Source organism: Centruroides vittatus, unplaced genomic scaffold (genome assembly GCF_030686945.1).
Source record: "Centruroides vittatus isolate TY-2023 unplaced genomic scaffold, ASM3068694v2 contig_1506, whole genome shotgun sequence".
NCBI classification, from domain to species: Eukaryota; Metazoa; Arthropoda; class Arachnida; order Scorpiones; family Buthidae; genus Centruroides; species Centruroides vittatus.
The window spans coordinates 679098-703142 of NW_027120931.1; the positions used below are offsets into that span (position 1 = coordinate 679098).

The window sequence follows — 24045 nt, forward strand, 5'->3', positions numbered from 1 at the left end:
AGAAATGTTCTAAACTAATTTAAGAATTCATCATCTAATCCATTAATTAGGCTAATAATCACTGAAATTCTAGTGAATATCAAAAATTAATTAGAAAAGGGAGAAGTAAACTAGAAAAAGTCTCCGATAGATCGAATCGGTTATAAAGTGATAAAATCGTATTTCGGAGGCGTAATTTTGTGTGTATCTATTGGTTTATATTTAAAAAATAACGGACTTTTCTGGCAGTAGAGGTGTTTATATGTCGGATCCGCCGGAGAAGTTCGTGTTTCCCGGCACGTGTAAATCACGTGATTGGAGAAAGAGAGGGAGAGTCGGAGAGAAGATTGCGAGTACATAAAAATTAGAACTGGATAAGGAGCGAAGAGAAAGTCGAGGAAGGAAGGAGGTGCGGTCGGCCGCTCCCACAAAAGTCGTCTGCTGCTAATTAGCGACGAACGACTCTTCTACTCGACCATCGGCCTGTGACTGGTCGAAATTCGGACGAGGCATGCGCAAATGCGACGTCTGGTGGCCATTCCGTGCTCGAGCTGAAAGGGGGAGAGAAACGTCGCGCTCCAAGCAGACGCTAAATCGAAAGAAGTGCCGCACGTTGCCGACTACAGCCGTCATCCACGTGTCTATCGAGCGTCTTTATTCGTAAGTGGTTAGATTTTTAAAGCGTCGGACGAATTTTAACCGTTTCGAGGGACTAAAATCGTTCGATCGAGCGTCAGAGCGGTAGAAGCAAAATGGCGACCGCTTCACCGAACACGGCCGCCAACTCTACGCGTAGGAAGGGCGGGAAGCGTCCGCCGACCGATCCGACCAACGGTCCTTCGACGCCGTCCGTCAACGAAGCCAGCGGATCGTCGGCCAAGAAAGCCAAGACCGAAACGTCGACGGCGCAGAAAAATCGGGCGAAGAAAGAAGGAGAAGGTGAGACGATTTTCCACTTAAATAACCGCTTAGACAAAGGAAAAGCTCGATGGCTGAAGCCATCGTTCACTCCCCGGACGAGGGAGAAGCAACGGCCGCATTGGTCGACAGACGACGCTGGAGCGCGATTGGCGATCCAGCCGGAGATGGCCTGCGTCAGCGGTGGGGATGGGGGACTCCACAGCAGCTTCCCGTGCTGCCTGCCGGTGCAAGGACGAGGCGATGCAGGTGCGCACCGCGGTGCCTTCCACTCTGACCCCGCCGCCGCCGTCGGGCGACTGTCGGTCGGCCGCATCCGCTGTCGCTCGCGGCGCTTGCTGCACCGCCCGCCCGCCTGCCTGCCTGCTTCGTACACTCGATACGGCCGACGCCGATGCCATCCTGTCGTCTGCTTCCTCTCTCTCTCTCTTTCTCCCTCCGCCTCTTTACTTCAAATCTGCACGCTGCTCGCCCGTTTAATTTAATTCTTGCCGATTCCTTTGCTTTATTTTAATAAAACACAAATCTTATTTCGTGATTTAACCAACGATTTTTAAAAATATTTTTATTATTATTTTTTTCTATTTGGGGTCGAGATTTTTGGACCGGGACGGTCTCCGTCAGCGGAGATGGAAGGAGTGTTTGTCTCTCCGCCCGCGTTATCGGACGGTCTCTCTTGCCTCTCCAGACTCTTCGGGTTCGAGATTCTCGTATGGGACGGTCTCCGCGGGCAGAGATGGGAGGAGCGTTTTCGTATGGACGCCGTGCTTTTCTAAGATTGCAATTTTATGCGTCTTCTCTAATTGACAAGAACGGGTACGAGTCCCGGCACGGTCGGGTCGGACTCTGTCGATTATTTTTACCGCACGCTTTAAATCGTTATTCGTAATTAGTGCTCGATCGGATTAAAAAGATCCCACCGACTCTGTCGGTGGGATCTTTTTCCCACGGTGGTTTCTCTTTAATAAGATATGTTGAGTCGATGTGAATGTACTTTAAGAACTGGTTTTGTGTAAAATTTTAATGTGGTAATAAAATGTTTTAATAAACTAGTTGTAATGGTTATGACTTAATATTTTAATTGTGCATTAATGCAAAAAAAAAAGAAACAAATTGAAATAAAGCAAAGATTCGTAGATCGTTCGTACTGGATGTGAAAAATATGTTGTGATTTTGATTTATTGGACCGTAGTAATTATATGGTTTGCGTCGAAATTATCTGTATTGCTGAGTAGTTTGAATGAAATTTTAAAAAAGTTTAATAAAGTTTTCTGTAAATGAAACTTGAGTTGTTCTAAATATATGTATGAAATGAATGAATCTTTGTTTGATTGAACGTTTGTAAACTATGTGATTGCCATACTCTTCTGATTTAAAACATTAAAATTTATATCATACTATAGAATTCCTCATTTCCATTCAATTAAAATTGGTATTAAAAATTTATTTTCTCTGTTAAAAGAAATATTGCATTCAGTTTTTTAACCTTATATGTATATAAAAACACCATAAGTGGAAGTAACTTAAAAAAATTTTCGATAGATGAGAATATGAAAGTCTGCACACACAATAACTTAGTTCTGTGTAGTGTAACTTCTACATATTAAATTTTCTGCTTTGTGAGTCTAATTTGATCTCAAAAAGCAAAAAGCTGGAACTAATGGATATAGCTTATAGACAAGTGAAGCACCACTGCCATTCAATCTTCTGTCTAGTATTGATTCAAATAATAAATGTGTAATAACCTCTGATACTGAGTGTTTATTTTTTTAATGCTAAATATGTAGTTTTGTTTCTAGTGGTGGAAATAGAGAACAGATTATAAACAAAATTAATGTTTTCTCTACATAAATGTTAATGTTCAGCGCAGAGTTGTCGTCAGTTGAGTGATTGTACTTCACTTTTTATTTTTTAATTTATTCACCTCATTTGTGAATACGGAAACAATGTAATATCATTCTATGTTTGTTTGCACGTCTATAACTTTGCAAATGGCTTTTTCTTGGTGGAGCATTTGTTTCTATGGCAACTGCATTTGGATTCAAATATTTTCTCACCATGAAAATTTAATAGATTGTTCTAAGTAATTAATTGTTAAATTTATTATGATCTTTGTATTTCAGTTTACTTACTTCAGATGCCATGACTCAGTTTAGAATTGATGGGTTTCGTTTCTTTGTTATTTTTGTCAGCTATATCTGGTGATCATGTTAAAAGTCTTGATTAGATATTTCCGTTGTTCTCTTGAGCAAAAATGGAAACTTTGTAATCCTTCTTATAATATAAAATGCCAGTTTTAAAGAAAATTTATACTTAGGTTCAAAATTTTCTTTACAACACTGGTTGTACAAATGAATCAAACTCTCCGAAAACCTTAATATAAGACCAATAACATATTTAATTAAAATTCTTCACTGGGCTTATATTAAAGTTTTTCGGAATTTTTGACTCACTTTATAGGTTTGATTAAAAGATGTAATGATTATTGAAATATTACTCTATTATTCAGTCAAAAACAAAGTATTAGTTTAGTGTTCAGTTGACAAAAGTTATAAAACTGGATGGAGAAACATCATTTAAATAGCTAAATTAATTAGCTTTTTAGGCTATAATTAAGCTAATGACACCCACTGCATCTGCTGTTTGCATGACAATTTTTCCTAGAGATTGTTGCAGTAGTTGCAGTAGAATCTCATTTTAATGGATTGCAGAACAACAGATTTTTTTTCCAGGTCCCACCAAATTGATGTAATTTTACCTTTAGTGGATCTGTAACTTGGAATAACGGATTTTTTTCTAGCTCCATCTTCAGTAAACATCATATTTTTTCAACCTTTAATTAATAAGTGTGTGTTTCTGTATACTGAATTCAAAAAAATACATTGCACGCTGTACAAACTAAGCACATAATCATTACTGTTCTCACTGCTAACATTGCAGCCGTGCATTAGTGTCCTCCTGTAGTGTGTTGATTAGCAGAGGGAAACTACTACTGGCACTTCCAGATATGCACATGTGTGCTGCACCTCTATTGCAGACACGTGATTGGGAATATAGTCTAAGTGTAGTGCCAAAATTTTGTGAGGCCGTAGAGTCTTTCCAAGTTGTGAAGATCTTCCTGATGAGTTTTAATTTGAATGAACAGGCTGTATGTAACGTTGCTAATATTGACGGTTTATTATACTCAATGGGCAGTAAAATGTCATCAAAGCGCAAACCAAGATGAGTTTTTTTAACATATGAAGTGCTAATGATCATATGTACTTATGTACTGTACTTTGTCACTTTTTGGCTTATGATGTATGTCTAGGGTATCTCCAACGGGATCCCAGCTGTTTTTTAGGCTGTTGTATAGATTACTTCCCATGGAATTTTGGGACTTTGGGTATATATCTGAACTCGGGACTGAGACGAGTTCAATACTTATGGACCAGAGATGAAAAACAAGAAAGTAATCATATTTATGATTTTTTGCCTTTCACAATGCATTCTATGCCATTTTAGAGTTTTCCACTAGGTAGCGTTTGACTGTTCATGCTCCTGACAGACTCCTGGAGGGGAGCCGTTGGCAGGCCGCCCAGTGTTTAACATCACTAGTTATTGATTCACGATAATTCTTGAACAAAAGAAAAGAAAATGTATACTGAACTACAAGCACCACCTAATGGAAAACTCTAAAATGGCATGGAATGCATTGTGAAAGGCAAGAAATCATAAATACAGTAATACCTCGACTTATGCTACCCCGACTTACGCGATTTTCAAATCTCGTCGATTCGTCAGTTGTTTGAACGCCACGCAACTGCCCCACACTATCGTTCAGCCTACATGTTCGGACATGTTGCATGGAATCGACACCTAGCTACAATTTATTTTGTGTTATTTATTTCTGTGTTTGTTATATCTACAGAGACTTGAGAGACTCTGCTATGTCATCCAAATGAAGTAGAACTGATTCTTCTGCATCAAACAAGAAAAGAAAAACTTTACCTTTGGAATGTAAAGTTAACATTATTAAAGACTTTGATACAAAAATGAAAATTTGTGAATTGGCAAAGAAGTTTGATCTACCGGAATCGACAGTCAGAACAATTATAAAAGGTAAAGAAATAATTCTTGAAGCTGTGAAAACTTGACAGAAGGCCTCAGTTCAATTGAAAAGGAGTTACAAATTTTAGAAAATATAGACTCCAACGAAGAGCGCATTTCTTCTATAAAACGAGAAATAAAAAAAAATTATTAGCATGCTACGAGGAAATTTTGTGGGAGAAAATAAATTCTTTGAGCCATTAGATGAATTTGTTAGATTTTATGAAGCCTTCTACATCAAAATAATCTTTAATAATACTTAATAATAAAACTTCGGTTTACGATTTTAATAATATAATTTGTTATACATATGTATTATCTAAGATTTTATTAAACATTTTTTTCTAAATTATTGTTTTCTTTAGTTTCTGGCCCCAATTAAAAATAATTTGTATGTATTTATATGAGAATTCAACTTATGTGGTTATCGCTTGGTCCCACCTATCGCATAAGTTTGAGGTATTACTGTATAACTTTCTTATTTTTCATCTTCGGTCCAAAAGTAGGGTACTGAACTCGTCTCAGTCCCGAGTTCAGTTATATATTCAAAGTCCCGAAATTCCATAGGGAGTAATATATACAACTTCTGTTTATTAACTCTGGAAATCCTGCAAATTTCTTAAAAATTTACTTTTTTCTTATTTTGTGTTAAAGTTGAGGAAATTTCGCAAATAGAAAGTATAATTATTAACCTATAAACTGTCAGAATACATTTGTATTTATTAATTTTAAGTCTGCTTATTAGTTTTTTTAAACTTTTGCTTATTATGGCATGTCACAGATTGTCAATAATCAATATCTAGCCTATTTGTGACAGGACTCTGAAAATTCTTTGTCAGAATCTGTAATATCTGGAATGATTGTGTGTATGATGTCTTAATTTTTAACCATGCCCAGTAGCTTCAATAACTGCATTATGCCAGGTTGTGCAAATTGGGCAAGGATACAAACAAGTATCCTTGAATGTAAATAAAAAACGAAAATATTGTTAAAAATTCGTCACTAGAGGGACATTCTGACGTAATCTGCATTTGTCAGCGCCAATCCTCAGCAGATAAAAGGAGTCGAAATCCCGAATAGATAAGGATGAATCATCACAAGACATCGTAAGATCTACCATTCCAATTTTTAAGAAATTTATTTGATTTTAATTGGTTTTCTGTGTATTTTTTAAGGAACTTTTTTAGAAAGGGCAGCTAAGTAGCCTATAAAGAAAGGTCTGGCTGTCTGATCTGGTTCTGGAACACTAAAGGAAAATAAAAAATGGTGATCATCTAATTTTTTGGAACGATTGTCTTTTAATTGTTTTTAAAAAATATTTTATTCGTCAGACGAAAATAAAACACGGAAGTATAAAGTTTTTTTTTTCATAAAACTGATTATTAAAGCCAAACGAACTGCCAAATTATCGGGTTATAAGCTTCGTGCCACTATTAAACCAGCCGAGGTAGACAATTCAAGAATGCTAGGCAGCAAAAGAAATACTGCAAAATATCTGGAAAACAAACTAGAAAGCTTCCAGGCTATGGATGAAAAAACACACAACATCCGTCTTCTCTTAAATGCATTAAAAACAATTTCACCCACATCAATTGAATTGAAAAGGGCATTCTCGGTAGAACTTTTTTTAGTAAAATAAGAATCGAATTGAGTGATCGAAGTATTGACCATCTTTGCTTTTTAAAATCTTATTATAAAAATTTACAATAATATTTTGTATTATGCTTTATTTAAAAAATGAAAATTACCTTCTAAGTTAGAAGTTTGATATAAGTTTATATTTTATTAAAATTTTCAACTTAATTCAAAGGCATTTTTGTTGTAAGCAGTTTCCAACAAACTTTAATAAATTTTTTCTTTTTGTGAAAATTTCTACATAACTCAAAAGTTATGTAGAAAGTTAAGTTATTAATACATATTTTATACAGCATTATTAATATTATGATTTTGGAGGATTACTTTAAAAAATGAAAAATAATTATATCGATTTTAAGATTTATTTTATATCTTAAAAATAATTAATTACCGTATTTTACAGACTATAAGACGCACTTTTTTCTTCGAAAAATTGCCTCCAAAATTCAGGTGCGTCTTATAGTCCGTAGCATCTTATAGGTATTTTTTTAAAAAATTGCTTAAAAATTAAGGTGCATCTTATAGTCCGTAGCGTCTTATAGTCCATAAAATATGGTATATCCCAAGATTGGAAACAATTCACTTTTTTCCTGGAATCCCAGGACAAGCGAAACACCAGGAAATGAGAAACCCTAATGCAGGGGGTCCCCAATCTTTTTGTACCTAAGAGCACATTCTAGAATACTGGTCGGACAGCGAGCACTATTTATTTTTTCAAGGTGAATTTGTAGTTGTACACAGTTAATAATACATATATACAATGTACAAAAAACATTTAATTCCAAAAATGTAATAAAACGTACACAATAATATTAACAATAATTTTTATGAAACAAGTAATAACTAAACAATGCATACAAAATCTACAAAGTGTAAAAATTCTTTATAAAAATATAAATCTCAAAGTCAATGTGATTTTTGGCATTACATTTCATTGGCCATTGCTTTGTAATTAGGAGAGTATGATGATATTCCTGCTCGTAAGCAATCGTCAAGGTGTTCATCTGTAAGTCGTGATCTGTACTTTGATTTCATGATGTTCATTGTCGAAAACAATGATTCACACAAGTATGTGGAACCGAAAAACGATTTTGTTTTATATGCTGCTTTTTTCAAGAATGGAAATTTGTTTCTTTCAACTATATTCCAGAAATTCTTATCTGATACAATGGATTTTAGGACAATGTCATTCTGAAGATCCAAAATTTCTATCTCCAGTTCGTCCTTACTTGAACAAGCTCTGAAATGTATGTAGCTAGTTTGGTTACATTTACTTGATAAGTAAGGCAGAGACTCCACTAGCGTAAAAACGGCTGTAAAACCCCTCGCCGTAAAAGCTTTTAATCACGTGACCAAGATATTTTACGCTTGAGCAGGTTGCAAAACCAGCGTAAAAACGAAGTTGAGCACTGTTCAACTTTTGACGTGAATATGGCCGAAAAACGGTACCATCCACCAATCAGAAATCAGTGAAATCTAGGTCATTGTGACACGTGCGAAAATGGTGGAAAACGAGCTTTTGTGTACATTCTCTCGTGGCTACATGGAAGAGAATTAGAATAGATCTGGAAAGATTTATCGAAGACATCAGAAAGTATTCATATATCTACGACAAGAGGTATCTCAATTATAATAATGGATGCCTAAAATACGAGATATGGACGGCCAAAGGAAAATCCTTTATTTAGAGGAGTATATAATAAAAAAGCTAAGCTTATAAGGGCTGTATATTATCTTAATAATACAATAATAAACGTTAATATATGAAAGTAAAGATATTATTTTTACTACATTTGTAATTATAATACAGAAAAAACTCGTGGAATATAATCATTGTCTTTATATCAATATATCACGTATACAACGTAATAGTACCATTGCCGTAAAAACTTCGTTAGCCAGACCTCCACTGCAATCCGAGCGCAAACGCAAATAGGTCACATGATTAAAAGCTTTTACGGCTAAGGGTTTTATGGCCGTTTTTGTGCTAGTGGAGTTGCGGCCTAAAAGGATTGACGAAAAAGGTGACCATTGGCTTGATGATATTAAACTGTTGAAAGCACTTTTCAAACTGGTCTTGAAGTAATTGAAGGTTGATAACAGATGTTGATAAGTCAATTTCACTGTTGCTTATCATTTTTTTCATATTTGGAAAATGCACAAAGGACTTCACCTTCAGATGTGATATCCACAAAACCAGTTTAGCTTTAAATGAGTTTATAGACCCTATCATTGTGGCTATATGTTTGTCCTTTCCCTGCAGCTCTAAGTTTAAATAATTCAGTTTTTCCATTATGTCTGTGAAAAAAGCCAAATCCGCTAGCCAACGAGGGTCTGTTAGTTCAAAAAAATTTTGATGTTTGGCATTGAGGTAATTTTTTATTTCTTCAATTAAATTAATTTACAAATCTAGCAAGAACTTTGCCTTTACTGAGCCAATGTACTTCAGTATGCACAATGAGATCAGGATTTTCTAATAGGGCCTTGAAAAGGCAGTGTTGCAAAGGAGCTGCATGAATTAAGTTGACTATTTTTGTAATTATTTTCATGACATGTCTGAAGGGTAGTATTCTACCACACAAAACTTCCTGGTGGATAATACAGAGATACGACATAAAGTTTGGAAGTGATTCATCTTTTATGCAGAGAGCAATAAATCCATTGACATTACCAACCATTGCTGGTGCCCCATCAGTGGTTATTGCAGACAGCTTCTGGAGAGGCATATCTATCGACTTTGCATATGTTATAAATATTTTATAGATATCCTCACCTGTTGTTTGTCCTTTCATGGGTAATATTTTTAGTAGATCTTCTTTTACAGTAAAGTCACTAAATACCATTCTCACCAAAACTGCTAACTGTGCTGTGTCTGATATGTCTGTAGACTCATCAAATTGTAGTGAGAACCACTCTCATATTTTCAAGTCACTCTTTAACTGAGTTTGCGTGTCCTTTGAAATGGCTTGTATTCTTCTTGTAATGGTGTTATCTGACAACTGTAAGTCTTGTATTGCTGACATGATCTCACGTTTGATGGAAAATCCCTCAAATAAGCAATCGATGCCAGTAAGAAATGCTTCTTTTAACAACTCACTATCCTGGAAAGGCTTTTTCTTCTTTGCGAGTATGTGAGAAATTTTTAAAGAAGCAATGGTGACATTTTTAGATCTTAACACTGGCCTAGTGAAAATTGACTGTTGAGCAGACATTTAATTTTTAGCTGATCTATTTTCTTCTTTCTTACTTCATATTTAAGTGGATAGTTTGTATTAAAAGTAGCATGAATTGTCAGGAAATGACATTCAACATTGTTTTTTCAGCACTGTGACGCTATTTCCACACAACAAACAAATACATTCGTCTTTTAAATTGACGAAGCAATATGAATCCTCCCATTCAGTGTTAGAATTATAGGTCTGTTGTCTTTTGCTTGATCCACTGATTTTGGGGTAAAAATAAGGAAGTATTTAAAAACAACAAAGAGGAAACACAGTATACAAAAAATATGAGCATATAATTATGAATAAATAATGAAGTAGATACGTCAAATGAAGTTTATCTCACAGCACCACTGTCTGGCTCTCATGAGATGAACTCATCGTTACCAGATGTTTTTAATGTTTGTAGCCAAAAGTTTTCTAAAAAGTAGCCAAAAGTAGCTATTTCAAAAATTTTCTTTCTAATAACCCGAAATTTGAGGATAAAATAAAAAACACACCATTTGTGCTTTTCCAGCAATTACTTTAATCACAATTTAGTTTACAGGCCAATTTACAGGCCTGTAAACTGATCAGAAGTAGGGACGGCAAGACTCAAGTCAGTAAATTATAGTATGTGCATGTATTTTATGTCGAGAACACTCATTTTATCTGTGAAGTAGATTTGCAACAAATGATCTTGCCAAGATGGACTATAATTAATTGATAACTATCAAGAATATTACATAGAAAAATTAATTTTTTAATCAAATTTACTATTACAAAGGATTTATCAAACTACAATTATTTAATTAATTTGGAAGTTGACTAATAGATTTCTTTATTAAGCCAATATGCACTGTACATTAATAATAATAATAGATAAAGAATGCCTATACCCCACAGTACAGAAAGTAGACTACAGAAACAAATTAAAATATTAAAAGCAGATATTAAATTTATCATCAAAAGTATCATAAAGAAACGTTAAAGACGGCTGAGTGGTCAAGGTGGCAGCCTACCACTCTGGAGAGTCCCTGGATCGAATCCGATCAGGTCGAAAAATCTCCAGGAATTTTTCGGGGTGGTCCAAGCTGCTATGTCGGGTCCTGTCCCTTATCACCCGGCCGTCCAATTGTGTGGTGGCCAAACCCATAATGGGCTTCCTTAAAAAGGCCTTCTTAGTGCCTACAGGGCAGCAAAAGTTTAAAAAAGGAAAAGTTAAAATCACTTAAAATATCTTTTAAAACAGAAAAACTTAAAACCAAATTGATGAAGGGTACTGATATATGCAAAATGCACATATTAGTTTAATAAAGAAATCTCAGTCATCTTTCAGATTAAATAACTGTGGTTTGAGAAGTTCTTTGGAATAGGAAAATTAATATTATTTTTGTTATACTTTTATTATTTAAGGATTAACATGTCTAGATTATAGTAATAAGTATTAAAACTTTATCATGAAAAAGGATATTTAAAAAAATTCATTTATTATAAAGGAGACAAATGAAAATGCAATTTGAAAAAAAGCATAATTTGAAAAACATAATAAAACAAATATTAATTACAGACCCAAATAAAACAAATAAAAAACGACGAAACACCATTTTAAAGTGCATTTTTATTCAAGTAATATATTTATAAATAATATGTAGCTAAAAATGTAGCCACATCAAATTTATGTAGTGCAAAAAGTAGCCAATGCGCCAAATGATATTTTTTACACCAAACTAAAAAAGGGTAGCCAAATATGGCAACGCTGTACGAGCTCCAGACAAATGTTTGTGTTGTCATGGCAACCGTAGAAACAGACCGGTTTATTTCATTTTAGGTATGGGAAATTTGGTTGGTGAAGATTTGGCGCGAGGGGAAAAAGAGATCGGTCACATTTCGCTTTGTGCTTTTATCTGTGTTGGACACCATTTCTACTTTTATGTGGTTAATCATTAAAATGAGAAAACTTTTACATAGCATTTTATTGAAAACTGAAATATTTTAATTTTTATTGTGATCGCACAGTGGCGGGCACGTGTAAAACGATCGGCGGACGCTATGGTGCCTGCGGGCATAGGGTTGGGGACTCCTGCCCTAATGTATACAGTTTCTGTCAGTTTTATGGCATAATGTACAATCTTGTAATATATGTGTTTATATAAAATAAAGGATAGAAATCTCAAGAGACTGAATAATTTCAAGTACAGGTGTTTTTTTATGTAGGGTTTAAAAATGAAAATTTTTTAACTATTCGTTTTGTTTTTTGTTTGAATAACTGATATTTTCTTGGGAGTAGGAGAAATCCATTGTTCTCAATATAACGGATTTTCAGAACAGTGGACGATTTTTTTTGCCACTCCAAGAGATTCTACTGTAGTTGGGCCATAATCTTGTGGTACAATTGATAATTAATTATTTTATTAATTTCTAATCTCTTAAATATTTTGGAGGAAGAAATCAACTTGGAATAGGACTCAAATCTTCATCTTCTTACATTCTGTTGCCAGTTATACTATGGGGGGGGTCTTTACTTTTAGACCTACATTTAGAATATAAGGTATAACCATTCACAGTTGCTTTGAAAAATTTAAAAAATCAACAACTATTTTGCCAGTTTAAACATTTTTTTCATCACTTCAAATTATTTATCACCATCAGTTTTACTTACTAATGATTGCAGGTGCTGGAGGCCTTATCAGTTTGGAGTCTAGGAAGCAAAAGTAACATGTTAAGCTGTTACTTAGAAATAGGAGTAATTTTTTATTGACTAATTCTGAATATCACATTTGATCATAATGCATAAATAGTATTTCACAGATTCTGTCATGTCAAAATTTTTATGCTTTAGTCTACTGAAAAAAGATCAAAGTGAAAAAACTCACTCCAAAAAATTTCCCAAATTTTCTGTCAGTTGATAAAAAATTCCCAATCTAGAAATGCTGAAAACTGCCTTTGGTTCTCAACATCACTTCTCCTTACTCCTCAGAACTTGCTGCTTGATGTCATGACATTGCTATGTGTGTGGTGCACAGGATTCCCATTGCATAGGAGCTCGACATTCTACTGTTTTTTCTGAAGTGTGCTTTGTAATTCAATTTTATGCCGAATATTGAAATAAATGGACTAGGATTTTTATTGCCACTTTTCACTTTACTTTAATAAAAATATTTCCAAATGATGATTTTGGCACTATTCAGCACAGCACTGCCATCATGTTAATTGCTATGCTGACTGGAGCCCTGGCAATGGGAAAGTAGGCTGACAACTGTTGAGATCAATAGATTTCTGACCTTCCATTGCTCTCAGCTTACTACTAAGCTTTACCACAGCATTGCGTTCATGAGCATGAGTGAGCAACAACCAAGTCTAATTTATGATTTTTAACTGTTGAAAATATGTATTTTATATTTGGCTGTTAAAAAACTAGGCTTGGTTTTATTTATATTTATGGACATTGGCTTTTAAATTTTTATAAATAACTTCCTTTAATATTTAGCATAAACTAGACCACCCAAGATCCATTGGGTCACTTATTACTAAAAAGTTATAGAGAGTAGAAAATACTGTAATAGGTAATAATAGTGTTTTATAGAAATGTAATGCCTCCACATATTTCATTTTATAGATTTTCCCTCAATCATCTTGGACTTGAACCTTTGTCTCATGAGACAAGGTGAGAACTTATGCTGTAACCTGTGGTGTGGAGAGCTTTTTTTAAAATATACATCAAGTGATACTATATGAACTCAGAGCGTGTGCATTGGGGGTTACCCTCATACTCAGCTATAATTTGTTCTTATATTTTTATTATTATTTTTATGTATGTTTTACGTGTGTGTCTTTATATATTCATTTATTCATAATTTCAAAGAACTTGCTATCGACATTTGAAATATTTATTGTAGAATATTTAAAAAATTTTTGTTTTATTTGAATGCAACTGAAATTGAATTTGTATTACAGTATTCTTCCAAGGAAGGTCAGTAAAATACAGGTTCATATTGGTTAAAGGGTTTAGAATTGTATAGAGGACTGACAGATAGCCATTCATTCTATCTTATATATATAAATAATAAATTTTAAATATAATAAGTTATAACAAAATTTATAATTATGGATAGAGTTGTAATTTATAATTACTACTCTACCCATGACCCATTGGGTCATGTAGTACTCAGAAGTTAGAGAATGCAAGATAATTTCAGTATTGCTCCAAAATTAACCTGTCGGATGATTTAAGTATCGTTATAAGGCAGTAATTAGCAAGGTAATTTTCGTTTTTTAAATAAAACATAATACAAAATATTATTGTAAATTTTTATAATAAGATTTTAAAAAGTAAAGATGGTCCAATCACTCAATCTGGTTCTTATTTTAGTAATGAAAAGTCTTGCTACTGAGAATTCCTGTTCCGATTCAATTGATGTGGGTGAAATTGTCTTTAATGCATTTAAGAGAAGACGGATGTTGTGTGTTTTTTCACCCGTAGCCTGGAAGCTTTCTAGTTCGTTTTCAGATACATTGCAGTATTTCTTTTGCTGTTTAGTATTCTTGATTTGTCTACCTCGGCTGCTTTAATAGTGGCACCAAGCTTATAGCCCGATAATTTGGCAGTTCGTTTGGCTTTAATAATCAGGTTTATGAAAAAAACTTCATATTTGTTTGTATCCTTGCCCAATTTGCACAACCTGGCATAATGCAGTTATTGAAGCTACTGGGCATGGTTAAAAATTAAGACATCATACACACAATCATTCCAGATATTACAGATTCTGACAAAGAATTTTCAGAGTCCTGTCACAAATAGGCTAGATATTGATTATTGACAATCTGTGACATGCCATAATAAGCAAAAGTTTAAAAAAACTAATAAGCAGGCTTAAAATTAATAAATACAAATGTATTCTGACAGTTTATAGGTTAATAATTATACTTTCTATTTGCAAAATTTCTTCAACTTTAACACAAAATAAGAAAAAAGTGAATTTTTAAGAAATTTGCGGGATTTCCCTGGTTAAAAAACAGTCAGGTTCCCATTGGAGAAACCCTAGTTTGTATGTAGCAACTAACGTGAAATGTGCTTCTGTTGAACTTATATATATAGTAGAGCATCGATTATCTGAAACAATTCGGGACTGGGGTTGTTTGGATAACTGATCATTTACAAAAAAAAAATATATATATATTAAACACAAAACTGTACTGTATATATTTTAAATCACGTGTCTTCAAATTCATACCTTACATAAAAGTACATTAAAGTAGGCATGCAGTTTAGGTTGGCAGGAAGGGATGGAGTGCTGCAACACCACAGCACTAGCAGAAATTTGAATTTGCTGATTGAAATGCTTTCGGTTAACTGATGTTTCGGTTGAACAGTATTCGGATAATCGATGGACTCTAACTGAACCAATACTGAAATGAACCTGTGCCACTTTTACTGAATTGAAACCCAAACTGAACTGGTGGGATAAGAATTCATTGAAACTGCAAACTGAGCCTGTTCAAACCATTTAATTAAAATGTTTTAAAGTGGTGAGATCAACTATTGATATGAAAAACTTACAGATATGGAGAACATTGTATAATGGTTCAAAATTTGCCTTAGTTAGTGCTAATTGTAAGGCAGTCTAGCCATAACTGTCATTGTGAAATGCAGAATTTATTATAAGTCATCTAACTTGGTAACACTTCATTCCATTTTATGAAAAGTGAGTGATTATTTCTTCAAAAAATCTTGGGTAATAATTATAAGTACAAATTCATAGTTTAATTTTGTGTGTATAAAATTGAATGATGAAAGTATCAAATAACAAATTCTGAACAGTTGGCAGTTTTACAGTTATTCCTTAAAAATTTTTGAGTAAACAGAAACTGCTTGGAAATACAGTGGAACCTCCTTAACGAGAATAATTCATTCCAGAATCTTACTCATAATGTGAAACACTTGTTAAGCAAAACAGTTTTTCCCATATAAATTAATGTAAAATATGATAATGCATTCCATACTAAAAAAATACTCAAATATTTTATGTATAACATTGATTCAAAGAAAATTACACAATATACATTGTTAAGGAGCTTGTGAATCATCATCATTTCTTCTAGCATGGAATGAACCAACCTGAAATGTGAATTCAATTTGCAGAAAAGAAAAAAAAAATTACAGACAATATGTCTGATAAACACACCAAACAATATGCCAAATTCTTGGGCTATGTAAAGGCTATAATTAAATATTAGAAATTAATTAATTAGTATGACTAGAAGTAGGCAGTTATGTTTCCATCTCGTATTAAATTTAATATTTATAAATAATTAATTTTTAATTTAGACATTTCTGGAATTAACTGGAATTGGTCATTAAATTTAATACAAGATGGCAGCATAACTGCCTACCTCTAGTCAAATTATTTAACTTCTAATATTTAATTATAGCCTTTACATAGCCCAAGAATTTGGCATATCGTTTGGTGTGTGTTTATTACATAACAGGTTATGGTTGTTGATGTTTATACGTAATATGTCTGAACACAAGTTTGGAAAAGTGTGTAATCACAAGCAACACTAAGATGCTAGAGGAACAAGTGCTAAACACAGACTGATGGAGCATGTGCACAATCCGGGAATTCCCCTCTCTTTGTCACTCGTTAAGCGAGTCATTTTTTCACAATTTGTTTTGCTTGTTATGCAAGGTGCTCATTAAGCGAGGTTCCACTGTATTTTTGGATACATTTACTGAACAAGAAATTACCTATTTTTGTTTAGCTCATCCTTTATTCCTCATGAGAAGTTGGCACCTGTAACTGTAATCTAAATCACTTGCATTTTCACTGGGTAACATTTTTTTTCATCTTTCTCTCATTCCATCCTACAGCCACTAAAAAAGCTGTGATTTTGATCAAACCTACGTGGAAAGTGGCAGAGTGATGAAGGATGGAGTCTAACTTAACCAGAACGGACTGTCCATTAAAATTTCTGGAGTAGCTTGCCTGGATTTGATCCCGAATCCCCAGACTATAACCTTCAGTTAAGTATCATCATTGTCACCATCAAGGAAATTTTTTCATACAGTGTTCAGAATTCGTAACTCTGAAAGTTAGAAACTCTACAAATAACCAAAATGTCAAGAAACAAAAAATATCAATATCAAAATTTCACCGTGAAACTGAAAATGTGAAATTGATAAAGCGGATATAGTGTATCATTTGACATTATTTTCCTGTCATATTTCAAAATTTTTTTTATCCCAGTAAATTAATGGATTACTGGGATCTAATGACATTTAAGTGATGAGTAAATTAATGTTTCTTAACAAACTCATAGGCATAAAGTATGCCCAATGGGCCAGGTTCCTTTAGAAATTGGAAAAATTTATAAACTAGCAAAAAATGAAATGAATTCTGATGAATAACACTTCTATTCACTAAATAAATTATGAATGAAATAAAAGATAGAAAAATACAAATACAATAGAATATTGGAATAGAAAGAAGAATCATCTTTTTATTTAATTTTATGAATGTATATCTAATGTATATCTATGTATATCTATAGTAAGACAGAGGAAATCCAAATTTTGAGGGGAGTAAGATAATTCTGCATTCTCTCACCATTGCTCTTCAACCTATACTCAGAGGACATAATCTGTGAAGCCCTTGAAGATTACAACAATGGAGTAATAGTTAATAGTGTTCCAATTAATAATCTAAGATATGCTGACGACACCGTATTATTAGCCACCAGTTTAGACGAACTTAAATGTTAACGAATGTGATTGCGTCCAAGAGTCTTGACTACGGATTGCATTTGAATATCAAAAAAACGAAGTGGATGGTGATAAGCAAAAACCAGTACAACCAAAGCCAAGGGACACTTGTAATCGGTTGTGATGTTATCAATAAAGTTACTAGTTACAGATATCTGGGCTGCTGTGTTTCCAAAAAGTGGGACAATGCAAAAGAAATTAAATGCAAAATTGGGCAAGCAAGATGTGCTTTCATAAAAATACAGAGGGTTTTTGTCACAAGAGATGTGCAAATACAACTTCGATTGCAACTGCTTAGATGTTAGGTTTTTAGTGTTTTATTGTACGGTGCAGAGTGTTAGACTCTAACGGAAACAATGTGTAGTAAGCTAGTAAGCTCGAGGCTTTCGAAATGTGGACATACAGGAGAATGCTAAGGATTCCATGGAGCCAAGAAAACCGATACAGAAATATTAAGACAAGTGAACAAGCAAACAGAAGTAATAGACACCATCAAGAGAAGGAAACTAGAATATTTCGGCCACATTATGAGAAACGAAAAATATCATTTCTTACAAATAATAATTCAAGGTAAAGTCGACGGTAAATGTGGCCCAGGCAGAAGAAGAACATCCTGGCTCAAAAATTTACAGCAATGGTTTAGGCTTAGTACCGGATCACTATTCAAATCAGCTGACAACAAAATCAAAATCATGCGACTGGTTGCCAACGTTCTTGGAGGACAGGGCACATAAAGAAGAAGAAGAATGTATATCTAAGTATTTATTTTTTATGTATGAGCTATTATATAAGCTGTCATTTTAAAAGTTGCTTAGAGTCAATTCATCATCCATTCTCATTATGTAATGAATTTATTTCCATCTGATTTTAATTTCTTCAACAATTTTTGCTGTATGTGATATTTTATAAGTGTTTTCTTTTCAGATTTTGCCAAACTATTTTATCTTTGAAATTTGTCTGCGGAATTTTGTTTTGAAAGTAAATAATTTCTTAATATCGCTTTTGTTCATTCTTTAAATTTCAGCTGCCTGTAGGACAATACTACTAATATTACTTTTTACAATTTAATTTTTATGTTTAAATATCTAAAAGCCAGATTTCATTGGGCTTTATTTTGACTGGACTTTAATCATTAAAACTAACTAGTATGGACTAAAGGTAGATACTTTAGGGTGCTATCTTGTACCAACATTAGAAATTATATTGATTTTAGTAGTAGTTTTAATAATTTAGAATATTCTGAAAGAAAAAATCAAAGTAGAACTTGAACCTACAGCTTCTGCTTACCATGTGATAATGCAGATGCATTATCACAGCCTCTGTTGTACTAACAAGACTTTTAATTTTTGTCTCCAGACCTATGAATTTGAACCATATAACCATACAGGTTAATCACCCTGCCAACTGGGATGACTTTGTGCCCAATGCTCTCAATGACACTCTGGTGATCTAAGCATAACTAACACTAGGTATCAGTACATAGATTTTAAAAATGTTTAAATATAATTTATAGTTTTAATACAAATAATATAAATTTATAAAGATCTTATTTCGAATGTAATACATTTCACATTGTATATATCTCCAGCAAGCAGAATTAGCAGAGATGTAGAAATGCACAATCTATAAATTATTATATAACAGAAAAGATCAGATGGTCAACAATAATGCACCGGATGTATATTCTATCCCATTAACAGATACAAGATATAATTGTCAACTTACGTACGTTGGGTCAACAATTAGATCTAAATCTTCTCACAGCTGGTTATACAGTAAATAACACCAGCAAACCTTCATAATTAAACCAGCAAATAAATTTTTAATATACTTTGACAAGCACTTTCAATCCTAATTGGGATCTGATTCAGGTCAAAACGTTCTATACAAAAATTTGGATTGCTTAAACCAGCAATTTTAAAATTTAAAATTGCTCTTTAAGTGTTTCAAATTTTTGTATAGAACATTTTGACCTGAAGCAGATCCTAATTAGGATCAAAAGCACTTGTCAAAGTACAGTAGAGCATTGATTATATGAAACAATTTGGGACTGGGGTTGTTCGGATAACTGATTTTTTGGATAACTGATCATTTATGAAAAAATATATTGAACACAAAACCGTACTGTATATATTTTGTATTGCACAGCTTATAAATACATATCTTACATAAAGTAGTACATTAAAGTAGGCCTACAGTTTAGGTTGGCACGGAAATGGAGAGTGTTGCAGTGCCAATGCACTAGTGGAAATTTGAATTTGCAGACTGGAATGCTTTTCGGTTAACCAATGTTTCAGTTGATCGGTATTTGGATAATCGATGCTCTACTGTATATTAAAAATTTATTTGCTTATTTAATTATAAAGGTTTGTTGATGTTATATACAACAATTAGATCTTTAAAATGCAGAATCAATGAGCACAAATGTGACATAGATAACAACAGACCCACAACTGTTTTAGCTCAATATGCAACAGAGTCTGGGGTGTCTGGAAATCTAAATGAAGTTGATTGTAAACTCTTTTTATTATGCTTACATCATCTAAGAACAATGAAAACATTGGAAATATTCAAGATCACATTGAAAAATAGTTATATTAACCATAAGGACTTAGAATCCCTATCTAATGCTTGGTGCTCATTCTTCAATAACCCTACAAATCAATTACAGTGGGTGATCGGTTAACAAACAAATCGGATAACGAACACTTTCACGAAAGATTTTTATGTTCGGTCAACGAACACCTCACAGAACAAACACAAGAAGCGACGTAAAATAATGAATACCAATTGGTTTTCCCTTGTCTTTGGGCAACAATTCGAAACTTTTTGGAGTGGGGGAGATGTCAACATTGATGTTCACCCAGTATATACTGATCGGACAGTATTCCTCCGAAGTTTGAAACTCTCCCTTGTAATTCCTGCCTTTTATTTTTCTGACAGAAACAATTCTTTTATAGTATTCACGAGACTGTCAGGCCGGCACTCGTTAAGTTTTGCGTCTGTTTTTATTTTTGAAAGGTGAGAGTATAATAGCAAAGGTAGAGAGTGAACAGAAGATGTCTGATGTTGATGGGCAGTATGGCTTGAACAGGTCTACAGTAGGCTACAGTTCAATCTTATCTAAGAAAGATACTGTATAATCAAGATGACTCAAGCAAATTAACGAGTAACAAATTATGTATAAATAAACATTGTAAGAAAGCATATATTTTTTATTTTTTGGAGTTTCCAGAACAAATTAATCAAATTTCCATAAAAACCTATGGTAAATTGATAATCGGTCAATGAACAATTCGGATAGCAAACAAAGTCTTGGAATGGATTATGTTGTTAACCCTTTGTCCCTGAAGACACCGATCGGTACCCTGGCTTTTTAAGCAAAACTTCGAGGGTACCGATTCGTCGTTACTTTGGTAAATATCGATTTTTGTAAAATTTATTAACAACAGATATAATCTCGTTTAATACAAAGTGAATAAAGTATAATAATTCATTATATTAGTTGATAGCGGTATAAAATTTTGATTTCAAACAAATGTTTGATATAATGCGCGATAATTTCACAACGAATAAACATACACGCATAAGTGTTATATCGAATTGTACAAAACAATATTCTATGTCTTTCTGGCTCAGTGCCAGCAAACAACTATGTAACTAGACAATGTTAATTTTCACAAAATATTACAAATTATCAAGTTTATATGTCAGTTCTGATATATATTATTTTTTTTCTTATAAATTTTTCTAATAAAATGCATTGAAAAAAATCTTATTTAAAACTAAAGATATTAATAAATGTAAGTGATTTTTTTCATATAGATATAATGATAATTTGATTTTTGGTGAACTTTTAAAATAATATCGCCCGACTGACCTATATTGCCTTAGGAGGGATCGCAAAATAAATGTAAACAAGATGTCGGGGGAAAAGGGTTAAAGTGATACGAAATTCATCATACACTATAGGAACGTGTTAGCTGAATGACCTCGGTCGAAACAGTTTTTACTAAGCCATTTTGTTAAAACCCGTTTTGTCTAGTTAAAACTAGTTTTAACTCAAATTCGTTTTTGACTAGCAGTAAATTCTAGTTATAACAATGACATCCAGTAAAAACTAGTTTCAACTAGTTAAAACGCGTTTTCACTAAAAATGGGTTTTTACTGTAATATATACACAATTACAATGTTTAAAAAAAAGAATTTACAATTAACGTCATGGAAAATTTAAAACATTCCATGTCAAAATTTGAAAATTTGAATTTGTAAAACTTCAAACCTGAAGCAGGTTTATAAAATAAACTGAAAACATTTGTTATACTAATTCTGCTTGCTGGAGATATATAAGGTGTGGACTTTATTACTAGATAACAATTTTACAGCTGTAATCTTGAAATATAATACACTTCAGTTGACATAAATCTACACTAATTGAATTATGCAATGTTTTTTACAAATAAAGAATGAAAAACTGCTATTGTACAATCTTAGTAATCTCACATACATGAAACTAAACAGTGTTATGTGAAAGAGCTAGTCAGATTATTAGAAGTAATATGAATTCAATGGCACATAAATGAATTTGCCAGTGCTGAGTCAACTGTTAATGATGCAGTAAAACATTAGTTGATAAAAACGTCTGTGTGTGCTGCTGTCGCCAATAATCAATGTTGACAAGTTGGTGGATTCCCACTAAATTTAGTGGGAAATTGAAGGAATTTTGGGAAATTTGGTGGGAGGTGCAGTATTTTTGGTGGCTGATTTTTATGTTTGTACAGTATTTTGTTATAAGATACTGCATCTCTTTTGAGCAGCCAAACAATCTTTAATATTGGATTACTGAACTTGTTGAACTGGCAAAGAGCCACAGGATTTCTGAGATTGCACTATACTTTATTCTACAAAAATTACAACTTGATCAATATCAGTTTAGCAAACAACATTTTAATTTTACTTTTAAAACATCTGATCCCTATACAGTGAAATGTCAGTACAACGGAATTGGGGACCATCAAAATACTGAAATTTTGTTATATTGAAACACAGACAAAAATGGAAGGATAAAAGACATTGATGATATTAAAAAATTGCTTACATTTTGAAGTAAGAAAATTTTTAGAAAGACCATTTGTCTATTAGTATTTATATAGAACCAAATTTCACATTTTCAGAATGTAAGTTATATTAAATTAGGATAAAAATTCATCTGTAATAAAAAGTTATCAAAAAATATCAAGAGCAAACAACTAAATTAACAATATAGTAGTATCGATTAGTTCAAATCCTGCCTTTTTAATTGTCATTTCTGTATGAAGCCATCATTTTCTGGTAAAAGAAGTCTAATTTTTGTGTGTTATTTCTTTAATCAAAGTTTTTTTGATAAAATCTCTACTGTGACACAGCATTCCAGTAGACCATCAGGCACATCTTTTTGTTTAATTCCTTTTTCACATTATTAAATATTGGGTGTATAAATATGACTCTGCCCTTTTCTGAGTAAATAAAAGACATTTGTTTGAATAAGTCTTTCTTTTATTTTAAAAACAAAGTATCTTTTATCAGAAGCTACATTTGCCCATCTGTCAGGCAACAAATAGATTCTGTGAAGTCGGTTGTTTTGAAGCAATCCAGTCATCAATCCAATTTTGGATAGCCTCATAAGAACTGAACTGCTTTCCAGAAAGGTTGCTCTGCATGGATCGAAACAAATGGTAATCTGAAGGAGTGACATCTGGTGAATACGGTGGGTGGGACAATACATACTGGTGAAGTGCTTCTAGAGTTTCCTTGCCTGGTCTTGCAACATGTGAGCAAGCATTATGTTGGAAAATAACCTTGTCATGTCTTTTGGCATATTCTGGACATTTTTGCTTCAATGCTTTGTTCAATTTCATTAACTGTTGTTTGTAATGTTCAGCATTGATTGTCTGACTCAGTTTCAACAGTTCATAGTATACTACACCATTTGGTCTCACCAGATACACAACATAACCTTACTTCCATGAATATTCTGTTTTGGCATTGATGGATGCACCCATGCCTTTGGTTGTTTAGGATTGTTGAAGTGAATCCATTTTTCATCTCCAGTAACAATTCAGTACGAAAAAAAACCTTTTCTTTTTTGTCTTTGAAGCAATAATTCACACATTTTTTTGACATTCAATGTCTCTTTCTTTCAATTCATATGGGATCCAATTACCTTGCTTTTGAATCATTTCCATTGCATATAGATGTTGGGAAATGCATGGTTGAGAAACATTTAATGCAGCAGCCAATTCCAATTGTGTTTGGTAAGGATCTTCATCCAGTAATGCTTCCAATTCTTCATCTTGAAATGTTTTTGGTGGTTTTCCATTCTCTTTGTCGTGCGTATCAAAATCATTATTTTTAAACCATTTTTTTGAAACCACTCTTTGCAAGTTGTATTTGATGGAGCATGTTCACCATAAATTTCCAACA

At 33.1% G+C, this 24045-nt stretch overlaps 1 protein-coding gene and 1 long non-coding RNA gene across 2 annotated transcripts in view; both read left to right on the forward strand.

Annotated features, from left to right (window-relative positions):
* Positions 1–495: 495 nt before the first annotated feature.
* Positions 496–24045, forward strand: part of LOC136968676 (nucleolar transcription factor 1-A-like) — a 66849-nt gene continuing 43299 nt past the window's right edge. Inside the window, exon 1 of the mRNA XM_067262678.1 lies at positions 496–918. Within this exon, the coding sequence (XP_067118779.1) occupies positions 732–918 (187 nt within the window). The 5' untranslated portion in view covers positions 496–731. The remainder of the gene's footprint in view (positions 919–24045) is intronic.
* Positions 7515–8955, forward strand: LOC136968690 (uncharacterized). The gene is made up of 2 exons (XR_010879691.1): positions 7515–7884; positions 8618–8955. It is a non-coding gene; the product is annotated as an uncharacterized lncRNA (long non-coding RNA).